This window comes from Borostomias antarcticus (assembly GCF_949987555.1).
Source record: "Borostomias antarcticus genome assembly, chromosome: 34".
Classification (NCBI taxonomy): Eukaryota; Metazoa; Chordata; class Actinopteri; order Stomiiformes; family Stomiidae; genus Borostomias; species Borostomias antarcticus.
This window is the reverse complement of record NC_140267.1, coordinates 3,258,902-3,276,170: the sequence shown is the minus strand read 5'-3', so window position 1 is coordinate 3,276,170 and position 17,269 is coordinate 3,258,902. Positions and strand designations below refer to the sequence as shown.

At 47.5% G+C, this 17,269-nt stretch overlaps 2 protein-coding genes across 3 annotated transcripts in view; one reads left to right on the top strand and one right to left on the bottom strand.

Moving 5' to 3' along the window:
- shld2 (shieldin complex subunit 2) overlaps window positions 1-9,247 on the bottom strand; it is a 12,184-nt gene extending 2,937 nt beyond the window's left edge. Inside the window, exons 1-6 of one of the 2 annotated variants that reach the window (XM_084460871.1) lie at window positions 9,117-9,247; window positions 4,633-5,983; window positions 3,989-4,096; window positions 2,556-2,750; window positions 1,607-1,753; window positions 1,056-1,301 (exon numbers count right to left, since the gene is read on the bottom strand). In XM_084460871.1, coding sequence (XP_084316997.1) covers window positions 1,056-1,301; window positions 1,607-1,753; window positions 2,556-2,750; window positions 3,989-4,096; window positions 4,633-5,902 — 1,966 coding nt within the window. In that variant the 5' untranslated portion in view covers window positions 5,903-5,983; window positions 9,117-9,247. The remainder of the gene's footprint in view (window positions 1-1,055; window positions 1,302-1,606; window positions 1,754-2,555; window positions 2,751-3,988; window positions 4,097-4,632; window positions 5,984-9,116) is intronic. The other variant, XM_084460872.1, reaches the window with a different exon arrangement.
- glud1a (glutamate dehydrogenase 1a) overlaps window positions 8,828-17,269 on the top strand; it is a 22,459-nt gene continuing 14,017 nt past the window's right edge. Inside the window, exons 1-5 of the mRNA XM_084460873.1 lie at window positions 8,828-9,472; window positions 13,463-13,543; window positions 13,706-13,761; window positions 16,228-16,291; window positions 17,159-17,253. Of these exons, the coding sequence (XP_084316999.1) occupies window positions 9,088-9,472; window positions 13,463-13,543; window positions 13,706-13,761; window positions 16,228-16,291; window positions 17,159-17,253 (681 nt within the window). The 5' untranslated portion in view covers window positions 8,828-9,087. The remainder of the gene's footprint in view (window positions 9,473-13,462; window positions 13,544-13,705; window positions 13,762-16,227; window positions 16,292-17,158; window positions 17,254-17,269) is intronic.

Sequence of the window (17,269 nt, the reverse complement as noted above, 5' to 3'; positions counted from 1 at the left end):
GGGGGGTCTATGTTCATCATGTCTATGTTCCCCGGGTCCTATGTTCCCCGGGTCCTATGTTCCCCCCAAAAAAGGGTTCTATGGTCCCCGGGTCCTATGCTTCCCGGGTCCTATGTTCCCCCTGAAAAAGGGTTATATGTTCCCCCCGAAAAAGGGTCCTATGATCCCCGGGTCCTATGTTATTATTTTTCCCTTTTGGCATTAAATCATGCGATGGCATAATCACATTTATCTTTCGCGTTTCGCGGGGAACATAGGACCCAGGGAACATAGAACCCTTTTTCAGGGGGAACATAGGACCCGGGGAACATAGGACCCGGGGAACATAGAACCCTTTTTTGGGGGGAACATAGGACCCGGGGAACATAGAACCCTTTTTTGGGGGGAACATAGGACCCGGGGAACATAGAACCCTTTTTTGGGGGGAACATAGGACCCGGGGAACATAGAACCCTTTTTTGGGGGGAACATAGGACCCGGGGAACATAGAACCCTTTTTTGGGGGGAACATAGGACCCGGGGAACATAGAACCCTTTTTTGGGGGGAACATAGGACCCGGGGAACATAGAACCCTTTTTTGGGGGGAACATAGGGTTCTATGTTCCCCGGGTCCTATGTTCCCCCCAAAAAAGGGTTCTATGTTCCCCGGGTCCTTTTTTGGGGGGAACATAGGACCCGGGGAACATAGAACCCTTTTTTGGGGGGAACATAGGACCCGGGGAACATAGAACCCCGGGGAATATAGGGATGACCCCGATAGGGGAGTGGTTAGCACCTTGAGCTGCCTTTGCGTACGATATGCGCTACATAAATAAAGTTTGACGTGATTTGGATTTGAGAACATTCTCAACCGGGTTGAAAATAGGACATTAAATGAAACACGCCTACTTCTCTGAAACGAAAGAACGGATATATTTAATACTCTCATCGTATTTCTTCAATGCTCTCTCGTGCGAATAGCATACAACCTAGAATGTGTGACCGACCACCATGCTACACCTAAATACACAAGTTAGTAATTAAATTCCACGGTTTCTAATCCCGAACTTCTCACCGGTGTATTTCTGGGACAGGAGTGTGTGCAGGTCCATCTCCAGGCTGGTAGCGGGCGTGGCCGGGCCGGGTCTGTGGAACTGCTTGGCCCTGGGGTCGTTCGGGAGCAGGGCCTCGCAGGACCCCCAGGGGGTGGAGTGTAGCTCCGGCAGGCCGGACGTCACGCTCTCCCTGACCAGCAGGACTCGGAACTCCCACACCGCGTCTGCACGCCGACCACACACACGCGGTATGACGGCCATGCAAACTGTGACAGAAATCTGTCAATTCAACCGCAAGTCATCACCAACGAGGACCATGTCGGAAACAAGTGTCTAAGTATGCTTTTATCATGCTATCCTCTGGGATGTACTGTTTCTTTGTACTTTGACCCAATAAATCAATCAATCAATCAATCAATCAATCAATCACATCGCTTTTGAAACGAGTGAGGGCGTAATATTATCATGAAGTTGACCGCCACATGTGAGAAGTGAACGGAATAGCCGTCCGTCCGTCTGCGGCGGCACCTGCTGTTACCCCCCTCCCTGCGTGTGACCTTCGACCCCTGACCTTTGTTCCTGTGGATGCGTGTCAGCCAGGTCAGAGCCGCTCCCCAGAGCACCAGCGCCCCCTGGTGGCCGTCCCCCTGCTCTACGGTCAGGACCGCTTTCGGGGTCCCTCCTGTCCTGGAGGTGCCCTCCGCCTCCGACCGCCACTCTGACAAACACACACAGTTACACACACACACACACACTGGTGGTGCTAGAACCATACAGGTACACACATACACACACACACACACACACACACTGGTGGTGCTAGAACCATACAGGTACACACACACACATAAACACATACACACACACACCGGTGGAACTAGAACCATACAGGTACACACACACACACACACACACTGGTGGTGCTAGAACCATACAGGTACACACACACATAAACACATACACACACGGGTGGAACTAGAGCTACACAGGTACACACACACACACACACACTGGTGGAACTAGAACCACACTCGTACACACACACACACACACACACACTGGTGGAACTAGAACCACACTCGTACACACACACACACATAAACACACACACACACACTCACTGGTGGAACTAGAGCTACACAGGTACACACACACACACACACTGGTGGAACTAGAACCACACTCGTACACACACACACACACACACACACACACACACACACACACTCACACTGGTGGAACTAGAACCACATGCAACGTAAAGATCACATCAATGGGCCAATGACTGTGTGAGTGTTTTTTCCCTAAATGTAGCCATGTTACAGGAGTGAGGATCTCTCTTCATTTTGTGCACGTCCGCATGTGTGTGTGTGTGTGTGTGCAGGGGCGGACTGGCCATCGGGAGCACCGGGAAATATGTGTGTGTGCGTGTGTGTATATGTGTTTGTGTGTGTGTGTGTGTGTGTGTGTGTGGTAGAGAGAGAGTAGTGACTACAGATGAGTATTAAATACTGCCGTACCTGTGATCATGTGAGTGTGCGTGACTCTGAGCAGCGCGTGGACCAGCGTGTCGGGCCTCAGCGCGCGGAGGCGGGCGTGGGGGAGGGCGTGGGGGTTCTGAGGGAGGCGAGGCGGGAGGGAGACCAGGAGGGGGCGTCGCTCACGAAGGTAAGAGCACAGCGATCTCAGGGTGCCACCGTTCACATGCTGGGGAACTGGAGAGAATAGAGAAACATGAGGCCATCAACAATGGGGATTGAATAGAACAGAATAGAGAATAGAATAGAACAGGATAGAGAATAGAGTAGAGAATAGAATAGAACAGAATAGAGAATAGAATAGACTAGAGGGTTTGTGTAACGCTTGTCATTTTAAATTGTGTTTCTTCTAATTCAATAGACTAGAATAGACTAGAGAATAGAATAGAATAGGGAATAGAACAGAATAGGGAATAGAACAGAATAGGGAATAGAACGCAATATGGAATAGAATAGAGAATAGAACAGAATAGGGAATAGAACAGAATAGGGAAAAGACTAGAATAGAGAATAGAATATAGGATAGAATAGAGAATAGAATAGAGAATAGAATATAGGATAGAATAGAGAATAGAATATAGGATAGAATAGAGGATAGAATATAGGATAGAACAGAACAGAATATAGAACAGAATATAGAATAGAATAGACTAGACTAGAGAATATAATAGAAAATACAATAGAATAGAGAATAGAATAGAATGCTTAAGTACCATATATAACCAGTACAGGTACATTGGCATTCCTGTCATTGCTTGTCCCAGTAACTTATCAGCACTAATAAGTTCCTCATTCTAGTCCTAGGTACTAATCAGTTCCTCATTCTAGTCCTAGGTACTAATCAGTTCCTCATTCTAGTCCCAGGTACTAATCAGTTCCTCATTCTAGTCCCAGGTACTAATCACTTCCTCATTCTAGTCCCAGGTACTAATCAGTTCCTCATTCTAGTCCGGGGTACGTAGCTAGACATGTTTAAGCTTCCCAAACGGGCGGATTATTATCCATAGTCTAGCAGTTTGTCAATTATATCATGGAAATTGGAAATGGAAAATCAATTCAGCTTCACATTAGCAAACAGAGCAGCAGGGCACTGAAGAATACTCTCATTTGCAGTTCCATATGTAACCACCAGAGGACATGTTTTGATTGCAGAGTGTGAATGAATGAAGCAAGGAGCAAGGCAAGACATATGAGAAACACATTTTAACCCCTGTCCACTAAATAATTGTTAAAATAAAAATAAAAATAATAATAAAATAAAATAAAATAAAATAAAATAAAATAAAATAATAATAATAAAATAAATGTATAAATTAATAATAAAATAATAAATAAATAAATAAATAAAAATAAAAATATTCATTTGAATTCTAGATTGCAAAACGAAGCAGCCTGTGGTGTCTCAACAGCCCCACCTGGTGGCGATCTGCTGGCGGTGACCCGTCCCAGGTTGAGGAGTGTGCTGGTGTAGGTCGACTGCAGCACGGTCTCTCCTCTCCAGCGGTCCTCGTTCACCTTCAGACCTGCCCGGAGCAAACATACACTCTGTTACAGGCCTGTTATATAACTGTTATAGTCCATAGGCAACAGGTTCATAGGCCATAGGCATCTTTCGTCAGGCTCAAAACTCATCTCTTCAAGAAGTACTACAACAATCCTCCCGCCTAAGCACTTATTATATTATATTATATTGCACTGTACTTTAGATTGCTATTCTTGCACTTTGCCTTCAGCACTAGATGATGCTCTTAGTCACTTGTTTTAGAGAGAAGATGCACTTGTGAGTTCTGGTGAGTAGTAGTACATCGGCTCTTCCTACGTTAAATGCAATTATTGTTAGTCGCTTTGGATAAAAGCGTCTGCTAAATGACTGTAATGTAATGTAATGTAATGTAATGTTCAGACTTAAGTCAGTAACAAACAAGTAGCACCTTTGAATTTCGTTACGTTCTTTGGGAGCCCAAACTAAAAGCAAATAGAAAATCGTTCAAACGTTGAATTACGTAAAAAAATTTAAAAGAGGCGGGACTTTGTGTTTTCGGAACCTTCCGGACCGTACCGGTGATAAACAGCACGTCCCCAGGATACACCGTCAGCACCCAGAACGCCGCCCTCCGCCACATGACCACCGTCACGTCCACGCCCGACTGGTCGGTCACCACGACGGACGCCAGGGGGACGCTGGTCCCGGCCGCCGCGCCGCGCCTCACCGCGATCTCTTTCAGGTGACACGGGAGCACCACGGCCGCCATGACGGAGTAGCACGCCCCGGGGACGCTGCATCTGGCGAGCGGGGTGGTGGAGGGAACGGGTCTCGGGCCACGGGTGTTTCTCACTGACCGTTCGGGCGATCTTCCGGTTCTGGGCGTGGTCGGCGATGCTCTGGTTCTTTTGGGCGCCGGCGCCGTGGAGGGGGAGGTCTGGACCGGGGGACCGGCGGGTCCGGAGACGCCCGGCTCCGCCACGGACGCTCGGGGCTCGACCTGAGAGCAGAGCAACCCGCCCGGGGTGGCCTCCAGGATCACCCCGCCTTCCTCCAGCCGCTGACTCGGCGCAGGCTCGGAGAAGAGCTCCGCGGAGGCCGGGGGGGCGGGGGAAGGGGAGGGGGCGACCGGGCTGTAGAGCTCTGGAGAGCCGGGTGGGAGGGCGAGTCTTGGCGGGGGGGTGCTTGGTGCGGGAGCTTTTTCCGAGCCGGGGCCGGGCTGGACGCTAAGCCCGGGCGTGGTTGTGGAAAGGTCGGGCGGTGGACGAGGCGGGGCTTCTTCGGGGCTGGGCCCGGCCCGAGCGCCCGGCCGACCTCTCAGGACCAGCGCTTGGCTGACGGTCCACGCGCAGAGGTACTCCGTCTCGATGGACACGGACGCCGCGACGGGGTCAGACCGGGGTCCACTTCCATCAGGGTAGGACTCCGGCTCTGGGTCTGGTTGACCGGCGGGGAAGCAGCTATCCAGATAGTCCTTGACTGATTCGGAACACAGCTCTTCCTCGTCCTCGCCGTCTGACTGGACATGTCGGGCAGGCGATGTCTCCGGACGGGCGGGGTTGTCCTGTCTCTCGTCTTGGCTAATTTGGATCTCTCGGTCACTTTGTAATGTGCTAAGGTCTTGTTGTTGTCCGCTAAGGTCTTCGCTAGCGTGGGCCATGTGGCCAGGCTCTGCCAAGGCTCTTCGGCCTCCCTCGCCCTCCCTGGGGGTCAGCCGACCGCCCTTCCAGAAGAGCTCCATGCTCCTCCACCGTCCAGGCTCTCCCTCAGGCTCAGAGACCGCTCCCAGTGGCGGGGGAGGGGGGGGAGCACCCAGGAACACATGGATCTTGGGCATGCGAGACATATTAGGCTGTTTCCAGTTAAAGCCGTGACCCCTGGGGCTCCATAGGGTCGGTTTGGTGACGATCGCCCAAACAAGCGACCCCTGTGAAGAGAAGGAGAAGGAATAGGGTGAAGGAGAATGACTTTTGGGATTAAACCCTTTGTGTTTCCTATTAGTTCATAACAATCCACTTTAGATGTCAGTCTAATAACACTAACACTTTAGATGCAGTTATAATATCAATGTAAGTGTGCCATATATCATGACTCGGCACAAAATGAAACGGTGATATAGGAGACATTTGGCTGACCCAGCCCTTGGTGTTACACACCCTGAATGGATTTCAGCGCTGCCCTATACTGCGCCACAGCTGGGAACAATAGCCATCCATTACTCTGGTGGATGTACACATTCTGAACATTGACTGTTCCCTGGACACTCCCCAGAACGCACCAATCAGAGGGTGGGTGTAGTGGGCGTTGTCGGTACGTGAGCCAATGAGGCGGCAGGACGCTGCACTTTGAAACCGGACCCCAGATGGGGGTGCGGCGTGACGAGCTGGGGGTGAGGAGGGGCAGGAAGGTATAGAAAAGGACAGAGACGTAAATCAAAGCAGCCTGTTGGGGCAGAATGGCAGAGGAGAGGAGGGGAGAGGAAATGTGTCATGCCGTGAAAAACGCTGAGTTGCACAAAAGCATCGCCGGCTTGTCAGCAAAGAAGCAGAGGATCTAGGCAGACAAGTCAACAAAGAGTCATCCATCATTAAGGCAACTTATGACTGACCTAAAGTCAAGGAATTCAGATCCACTCTCTCTCTCTCTCTCTCCTTCTCTGTCTCCCTCTCTCTCTCTGTCTCTCTCTCTGTCTCTCTCTCTCTCCTTCTCTCTGTCTCCCTCTCTCTCTCCGTCTCTGTCTCTCTCTCTCTGTCTCTCTCTCTCCTTCTCTCTGTCTCCCTCTCTCTCTCTCTCTGTCTCTGTCTCTCTCTCTCTCTCTCAGGAATTCAGATCCAGATGAGGAAATATCAAAAGACTATCAGCCACAAAATTATTGACACAAAATGTCAACTTATACAACGGTTAGTTGTGGTTCTTGATTCTGATTGGCTGGAAGCCGTGTTAAAATACTTTGTAACACACACCTGGGACCGCATATCATTCAATTTTCAGTATTATTTGCTGTGTTGAATCCAAGGGCGTAGGTTTGGTTTCAACATTGGTAGGGGCCATATAATAATGTAGCCTGCACACACAATTTTAGCTGGGGACGGGAGATTAAACCTCTCAAATATTGATATAGGGCCTATTTAGTAAATTGAATAATAGTAATACAATCTGTTTTTCTTGTACAAAGATTATTACGTTAAAAAAGGCCAAACTGATTGGGTGGGCGGGGGGTCTCTGTGACTAAGCTGACTTACTTATGGATCACTCACACTGACTGTATCCTAAAAGATAAATCAACAAATAACCTCAACATAAGTCAAGTATTTTAATACAAGTATTATTCTTTTTTAATGCCTGACCTTTTCCAAACATGCGATGTAGGTCACCAGGTACCTAGTCTCGCGATGCCAATAGACTGACACGTCTACCTGGTACCTAGTCTCGCGATATCTATTTACTTTTGCCTTAAGCCCGCCCCATCATCCGGTTCGAGCCTGTAGAGCCCGCCTCCAACATCCGCTTGCTTTATTTCTCCTTAACCGGTAGTTCTCCTCGCATCTTCTTTCACAATTCTGGTCGGTGTTATGCCTGGTGATGCCATCGCGAATGTCATCTACTCGAAACGTCACCATGTGCAGCCCTACAGTAAAAACATTACAACAACTGCTCGTCTTCCGGTCCAGACCGGATGCTTATGCAATGCGTCAGCGCCTTTCCGCTCTAGACCGGAACCAGAAAGCCCCCCAGACTACCTGGTACCTGGCGCGTGAGGATATAAATAATAACGACGCCGAAAATAACCGTTATTTTTTAAAAACAGTGCACGCGATTAAAAGAGTGGCAGTTGGTCTGCTCGAGCTCGACTTGACTGCTCAAAATGACGTTTGTAGTACATTTCCTGGGAAATGTAGTTTATAGCTCAGTTAGTGGAGCACATTCTCAACACATTTTGGTTAATTTTCTCTCTGGGGGGATGAATAAAATGTCTACTTTCCTCTTAAATACATCCATAATCTGTCGTATGGAGGAGGAGAATCCGAATCCGCACAAACACGCCTCTTAAAGGGACGGCATGACTCCCGTCAGATCAACACGGATCAGACGAGGAGGAGCCGTTGGTTCATTCTAATCTTCATTTTTACCCCCAAAGTCCATCTTAACCCCCAAACATCATTCACTTTCCCGTTTAAAAACCCCTCATATATCAGTAAAATGTACAGGTATTTAGGAGAAGTACTCAATGATGTTTGTAGTACATTTCCTGGGAAATGTAGTTTATAGTTGAGTTAGTGGAGCACATTCTCAACACATTTAGGGACATTTTGTCAATGGAGGATGAATAAAATGGCTACTTTTCCTTTAATACATCCATAATATGTCGTATAGGGGAGTGTGAGGAGGAGAATCCGCACAAACACGCCTCTTAAAAAAGTGAACCGCTTCGGCATGCCTCCCGTCAGATCAACACGGATCAGACGAGGAGGAGCCGTTGGTTCATTCACATTTTCATTTCTACCCCCAAAGTCCATCTTAACCCCCAAACATCATTCACTTCCCCCTTTAAAAACCCCTCATATCCTCAGTAAAAATGTACAGGTATTTAGGAGAAATACTAACCCGTGGAGGGAGCACCCTGGCCTCGGGTTGTCTCGACTCAACCCGAGGAAAAATGATGTTTGTAGTACATTTCCTGGGAAATGTAGTTTATAGTTGAGTTAGTGGAGCACATTCTCAACACATTTTGGTTAATTTTATCTCTGGGGGATGAATAAAATGGCTACTTTTCTCTTAATACATCCATAATATGTTGTATAGGGGAGTGCTGCCCAGTGAGGAGGAGAATCCGCACAAACACGCCTCTTAAAAAGTGAACCACGACGGCATGCCTCCCGTCAGATCAACACGGATCAGACGAGGAGGAGCCGTTGGTTCATTCTAATCTTCATTTTTACCCCCTAAGTCCATTTCTCCCCCAACATCATTCACTTTCCCGTTTAAAAACCCTCATCTTGTCAGAAAAATCGCCCTCATTTTGTTTTAAAAATGTACAGGTATCTAGGAGAAATACTAACCCGCGGAGGAGGCACCCTGGCCTCGGGTTGTCTCGACTCAACCCTCCCGCTTTCCGCGTCTCTTCCCCGGGTCCGCCGCTACAGCGAGGCCGCCGACAACCCCAACTTCTTCCGCATGGTCGAGGGCTTCTTCGACCGGGGCGCCACCATCGTGGAGGACAAACTAGTGGATGATCTGAGGAATAAAGAGACCCAAGAGCAGAAGAGACACCGGGTCCGGGGGATCCTCAAGATTATAAAGCCCTGCAACCATGTTTTGAGTGTTTGTTTCCCCATTAAGAGGGATAATGGGGAGTGGGAGGTGATCGAGGGGTACCGGGCCCAGCACAGCCAGCACCGGACACCGTGTAAAGGAGGTGAGTGAGCCCGGGGGAGGGGACCTCCATGACGGGTAAGGGAGGGTTGGGGACTCGGGGAACTGGTTCCGAAAACGTGTCGCTTTCTAGCTAATGTTAATGTGTCTAAGTAATATTGATTGATTGATTTTATTGATTTTTAAGACAGGGACAAGGTACAGTAGACATTTACCCTATAGAATAGGGAGAGATGCACTGTACAAGGTTATAGCTAGACAGCTATATAATATATAAACTTGGCAAACTATAGTCCAAAGTAAGACAGTTTTCCAATGTTTTTCCACTCAACCTTATCTAGCTTACTGTAGTACAGGATCTAGCTTTATAGTACACTATCTTTATAGTACACTAGCTTTATAGTACACTAGCTTTATAGTACAGGAGCTAGCTTTATAGTACACTAGCTTTATAGTACAGGAGCTAGCTTTATAGTACACTAGCTTTATAGTACACTAGCTTTATAGTACACTAGCTTTATAGTACAGGAGCTAGCTTTATAGTACAGGAGCTAGCTTTATAGTACAGGAGCTAGCTTTATAGTATAGGAGCTAGCTTTATAGTACAGGAGCTAGCTTTATAGTACAGGAGCTAGCTTTATAGTACAGGAGCTAGCTTTATAGTACAGGAGCTAGCTTTATAGTACACTAGCTTTATAGTACAGGAGCTAGCTTTATAGCTAATTTAACGTTAGCTAAGGTAACTACACTATCTTGCTCGTCACCACGTCACCAAACATGCCATGAAAATCGACAATAACCTTGACAAACCTTGCAGTTTTGCACAGGTAACGCTAATGTCTTGGCAGCTAACTAGCTAGCCCACTAGTAGTGTCACAATAAGGTATTTAACAGAGATCTTTAAGTTACAATAAGTAAAGGTCGCTTGGGTTCAGGGAGAGTTGACAAGCCTGTCACTGTCACTGCCATCCACTGTCACGTGTACAGGACAGGTGAGACAGGACAGGTGAGACAGGACAGGTGAGACAGAGAAGGATCTCCCTTTTTCCCATCGGCAAGATGATTAATAATCCCCCTCCTACTCCATCAGGTGTACAACCAGGAGAGGAATGCTGAGAATCGAGTAGAAACCTAGTTGTTTGTTTAAATGGGCAGTGTCTTGGTTGTCAGAGTATCTAGAGTGTTTCATAGTGTCAGAGTATCGTCTTTCACTGCTGAAATTCTTCTCTTATTCACGAAAACGTCTCTTCCTATCTCTAGATAATGTGTAGGCCCAAAAGCCACACCTTGTACACCAATTTCCCAGTACCAAGTTTCACATTTTATGAAATTTGAATAGAGTTTTCAGACATTGCTCGACAAGGAAGATAAGTCAATAGGTTGTTACAGTTTGGAATGGATAGCCGATGCCATTTTGTCATGACAGAACTGGTCCAAACTCAAAACCAGCCCAGAAGTTAGAAGGTATAGGTAGGTCCTATCAGGATAGAGGGATAATCTCATGGATGACCCCTGAAGAACGCATGGCTCTTTGTGAGAGCAGGGAGATGAGCCAATGTCATTCGCTAACATTGATAAATAGAGATGATCTTAAGTTTGGTATCGACTAGCTTTGGATTTCCAAAGTCTGAAGCAAAAGGTTCAAAGCATTGCAAGGTTTTCAATGTTGTCCTCATTCACATTTTGCATCTAGATTGTTTGTTATTTAACCTAGAGGGTCAAATATCAAGTTAAAAACTTTGCAGGACAGAAACTACAGCACTGGTGACAGGACAAGATATGAGAAACATTTGTCACCTGCACTGTGTGTTGGGATGTGATGAAAGCTGGATTGTGGCTCTGTCTCTTTCTCACGTTCTGCTCAGCATCCTTTCAGAGTGTGTTAGTGTGGCATAGCCACAGAGATGCAGGTCATTGCAATGTAATTACTTTGCAAGTACTTTAGGGGTTGCCCCTGTCATGTAGACGGGGCGGCTGTAGCTCAGTTGGTAGAGCGGGTCGTTCAGCGATCGAAGGGTCGGCGGTTCGAATCCCAGCTCCGACTGTCCACATGTCGTAGTGTCCTTGAGCAAGACACCTAACCCCAGATTGCTCCCAATGAGCAGGTTAGCACCTTGCATGGCAGCTACCGCCATTGGTGTGTGACTGTGTGTGTGAATGGGTGAATGAGAGGCCATTGTAAAGCGCTTTGAGTGCCGCTAAGGTGGAAAAGCGCTATATAAGTGCGGTCCATTTACCATTTAGATGTTGAGACTTATCTGAAGCCCAGTTAGACTTTGTGACTACTACTGCCCAGCCGTAGGGCCTGCATACATGGCATCTGATGTTTGCCCAAAGCAGATGGAAAGTGGATTAAATCTGATTTGTGACACGTAATGGGAATAGATTAAACTAACCACAGCAATGAATTTATCCCGATGGAAATTAGGTCTGTCGGCTCAATCCCCAGCGGCCATTGATCTAATCTGTCGGGGTTGACTTTTTAGAGTGCATAGGCCTACACCCCCACACAAACCTGCTGTCTGCAACATCATGGCTTATCAGCTTCATGTAGTTTGATATTATTCGGTCTAGCACACAGTTACTTTAGGGTAATAAACAGCTTTCTGTGCTTGGAAGTGGTATGATATGTGTCCTGTACTGGTGAAGTACAGCCTGAGCCTGATGACCACACCCAGTATCCAGCTCACGTTGTGTTTTTCCTCATGATGGAATGAGCCTGGCCAGCCTGTGGTTTCAGACATGAGTCATAGCTCAGGGCGGGAGCGTGGTCTCCACCCCCCTCTCGTGCAGGCCTCTCCGCTCAGAGCTGCACCAGAGTCTGGCCAGAGCTCTACAGCCATTTTGAATCTTTGTAGAAATGACTCCCGAATGTGGTCTTTTTGTAGAAAGAGTTTTTGGATTTGGGCCCCGTAGTCTAGATGCAGAACGGTTGGCCCGCCCAGGAAAGACAAACTGTGAAGTTGTTACGGCCTTCCCTTTCTCTCTCCCCGGCTCCTGTACTCAACAAAGTACTACTGCTTTCATCGGTTGTCTTGTTGAGACTGGCTGTGTTTTGAGAGGGGTTAGGGCAGACAATGCCCTGCTTTTGTTTTTGGGGCGGGTGTGGCTCAGTGGGAGAGCGGGTCGTCCAATGATCGTAGGGTCGGCGGTTCGAATCCCGCCTCCTCCTGTCCATATGTCGAAGTGTCCTTGGGCAAGACACTGAACCCCAAATTGCTCCTAATGAGCAGGTTAGCACCTTGCATGGCAGCTACCGCCATTGGTGTGTGAATGTGTGTGTGAATGGGTGAATGAGAGGCCATTGTAAAGCGCTTTGGATAAAAGCGCTATGTAGGTGCTGTCCATTTACCATTTTGTGTGTGAGAATAGATGAGGTCAATCTTCAATTCAAGAGACCATCAGATTGATCAAGCTAATAGAATAACCCGTCTCCTGGATTTGATAACGGGATAGCTTGTGGATTTCACCTGTTTGCTCTGCATTTTAGTCTAATGCCGGGCTCAGACTACAGGATTTTGGGGTCGATTTATCCCCCATTCACCCCTCCCGACAATCGGAGGAGAAATCTGGTCTGGAACGTTGGTCGGGGCCGATGATCGGCCCAGATGATCTTGTAATGTGAGGGGTTTACAGATCCAATCATATACCTCCCGATCGGCTCGCAGACCCATCGGGGCGGCCCCGATAATATCCCGGCATAAGCCATGTGCATTTTCATTACTTGGACAATCCAGTGGCGAAAACAAGCATTAGAATGTTGATACAATGCTAATAACATGGAGGTGTTTGTCTGCTTCATGAAGCAGTAGGGCAGTTGTCTGCTTCATGAAGCAGTAGGGCAGTTGTCTGCTTCATGAAGCAGTAGGGCAGTTGTCTGCTTCATGAAGCAGTAGGGCAGTTGTTTGCTTCATGAAGCAGTAGGGCAGTTGTCTGCTTCATGAAGCAGTAGGGCAGTTGTTTGCTTCATGAAGCAGTAGGGCAGCTCTCTCTGTCACCCCGAGGCGCCCACTGACCGGTGCTCTCGCTGCAGGTATCCGCTACAGCACGGAGGTGTCCATCGACGAGGTCAAAGCCCTGGCCTCACTGATGACATACAAGTGTGCTGTCGTGGGTGAGCGCGCGCATTCACACACACACACACACACACACACACACACACACACACACACACACACACACACACACTTTGTTTATTTCCATACACTCAGGTACACTACATCTAAATGCAGTATTGATGGCGTTTGTTTACAATTCTTCCTTTTCTAACGTTTAGATGTGCCATTCGGTGGAGCCAAAGCTGGAGTAAAAATCAACCCAAAAACGTACTCTGTAAGTATCCGTTGGTTGTGTGTTCAACCAGCGTTTCTCAACCAAGTCACTCGCTCGCTCACTCACACCCCGTTTACACCTGGCATTAAAATGTGTTTTTGGTGATCAGATTGCAATCTGATCGTGCTAAACCACATGAAAGTACAGGTGTAAATGCGCCCAAAACGTTTTGAGGACGGATTGCGATCCGATCGGCCAAACCACCTCCGAAGGTGGCCAGGGACGCATTTCGACCACATTTAATAGAAGTGTAAATGGAAATGCGTTTTTAATCCACATATCAACAACGTGGGCGGGAATACGTAGCCGTTGGAACGCGCCGGTTACAGACTAGCAAGGAGCAGGCTTCCATGGCAGCTAGCAAGAAAGCATTCAAATGGATCCTGGTTAAGGTTGGAGTCCAGACGAGACAAAAGTGTCTACTCTCAATTTAGTCAGACGAAAATATTCAAGCACAAACAGGATGTGACGTTCGATTATCAGCTGGACAGAGTCGATCGGATCTCAAACGGATCGGGTTGAAGGTAATCGACACGCATATTAATGCCAGGTGTAAATGTAATCAGGCTAAATCATCTAGATACAATCTCGATAGGAGTAAACGGGGTCTCAGTAAGCATGTTTCCCTTTAGCTCCTGGCTGGCTTATCTGCGGCTTTCAGGGGCATCTCGTACAGGCTCACATTACCGTCACCCAAACCCCGTATTAAACGTGTACTCAACTGTAAGACTAATCATTGTTTCACACTCTCTGGGTTTAATGGTTAACCGTGTAGCCTGATTGGGTCCATCGCTCTGTGTTCAGCCCTTTGTGTGGATAGATACCGTGTCTACAGGATGTTACGTCTCTGTGGCTATAGAGCAGAATATTTGTTTTAGCAGAGATAGGAGCTAATTGATTCGTCGCCCCCATCCCTCCCTCGGGGGCGGGGTGATATTAACTTGACCTCTGAACTTTATCACTATAGTGAGTGTGTTCGTCCATCCTTCATACATGTACTGTATGAGTATGGAGGTATATTTGTATTTATTATGCAATCATTCATCAAAAAAGAGAACGCACCTCGTTTGGTGAGGTTAATAAATGATCGGTGTGTGCGACCCGTTCTCTTAATCTTTGTTTATTACGCAGTCAAACAGAATATATTTGACAGCAAAACGTATCGACGCTGCGATCAAAAAATGGAAGTAAGATACGTTTGTGATTAAAAATGTATTCGAGTGAATCAAAAACTCGCAAAACCAAACGCTTTGCCTGCGAATCAAAAGGTTTTGGGCGGGACCACATCTCTATTGGCCAGTCTTGATGGGCGTGTCGGCTGTATCTGTCGGGCAGGTTCACACCGCCCCCCCCCCCCTCCCACGATTCGATTGTATCACGATACATCGATGTATCGATACTGTACTGCGGAAAATCAATACAGTATTCCGGGAAAAAATCGTGTCATATTGCCGTATAGATTTTACGTCAGGTGCGATGGAAATGTTTAAGCACACTTGACAGATTTTTGGTCACATGAGGGAGCCCTGAATGGAATATACAAGCGTTAGCATTATTCAGGCTAATATGCATATTAGATGAGTTTCTATTCGCAATATCAAGACGAGTAAGCGCAAATTGAACATCATACAGCAACTTAAAGTCGCACTGAAATGAAAAAAACATTCTGTCCCATTTTGGTTCACATAATTGGTCATAGTGTTCACCTATTCAACGATGTATGACAAAAAAATTACAAAATTCTACTTTTGTTGTAATCTTATATCAAAGTATATAATTTCTTACTTCCTGGAAAACGGTAGGTCACGTGCAATGACGACAACAGGTACCTTCGATTTTAGGCCAATAATCTCACGACATCCACCCGTCAATCAACGCTATCATTCTATCGAATCTGTCTAAAGTTCTTAAAACCCGTCCACTTGTCAATGTTCCAATCAAATTCCTCTAAACATATGTCCCGCCCTCATAGCTTGTTTTGCGTCGGAAATACGTCAAACTACAAAAGTTAGATGATCTCAAACGTCCGTTTCAGTGCGACTTTAAACGTCTGCTGAGAACAGTAAAGCCTCTGATTTTCCCAGTCATAAGTCCTATGCTGTCTTGTGCTGTGAGCTCTCTTGATTTCCTGCAGCCTCCTATGAGCAGCCAGTGTGCTGTTGCCAGGCCGTCTGGGGGCTCAAGTAGCCCCTGGCAGCGCTGCTATTGGTGACGGACTGGATGGTACAGTAGAGTGGACCGCTGAGCCATCAGCTGGCTGCCAGCAGACACCATGGCCGGGACTTTCTCTCCCTGCTCTGGCCTGCTGTGCTGGGCTGGGCTGGCTGATAGCTGATAGTCAGTTTATTTCAGCTGGAGCTGATAATATTCACTGCAGCTCCACATTTGACTAGCGCTGTGTCACCAAGAAACCAGTGGATATTATTCATTTATTGTGATGATTGACTGATTGTACTTTGCGTGCAGGACAACGAGCTGGAGAAAATCACCAGAAGATTCACCATCGAGCTGGCCAAAAAGGGCTTCATTGGTGAGCAGTCTCTCTCCAGGCAACATGGATGAGGTTGGGATGAGGGGTAAAGCCACTACCTTCCCCCATGAGGCATGCACATCCCACACATGCATAACCATGATGGAAAGAGGCACGGGTCACGCTTCCTAGAAACCCCAAGGGCTGTGTGCTCCAGGGGTTAAAGGTGAAATAGTAGGTCATTCCAGGAAAATGCTTCTATATGTATCTAGGGGCGGCTGTAGGTCAGTTGGTAGAGCGGGTCGTTCAGTGATCGAAGGGTCAGCGGTTCGAATCCCAGCTCTGACTGTCCACATGTCGAAGTGTCCTTGAGCGAGACACCTAACCCCAAATTGCTCCCAATGAGCAGGTTAGCACCTTGCATGGCAGCTACCGCCATTGGTGTGTGAGTGTGTGTGAATGGGTGAATGAGAGGCCATTATAAAGCGCTTTGAGTGCCGCTAAGGTGGGAAAGCGCTAGATAAGTACAGTCCATTTACCATATGTTGGAATTAAATAAACACCAAACGGTAGCTCCTATGTTCTCAACGACAATACACCGTCCTTGGCTGTCTTGCTGTTCTTCTCAGGGCTACAGATTCAGAAAGTAAAGTGTGTCATCTAGAGGTCTCTCCAGTAACAAGTCTTTCCAGCCTGGCGTAGAGAGTAGGAGGGGCTGTATGTACTGTACATAAGAATGTACACTGTCAGGTGTAGCCGGCTCTCCCTCTCGCTCTCTATCTACAGTACAACACTGCCTCAGTGTGGCGGTGGGCCACGCGTAGCGCCGATGTCATTTCTTCATTTTAATCACCATTATTATAGTACTGTATCTGGAATGGCGTGCGAGTGTATCTAAAGGAGTAGTGCGTGTTTTTTTCCGGTCAGGACCTGGCATCGACGTCCCCGCCCCCGACATGAGCACCGGGGAGAGAGAGATGTCCTGGATCGCCGACACCTACGCCAACACCATGGGTCACCACGTGAGTAGAAGCTGAC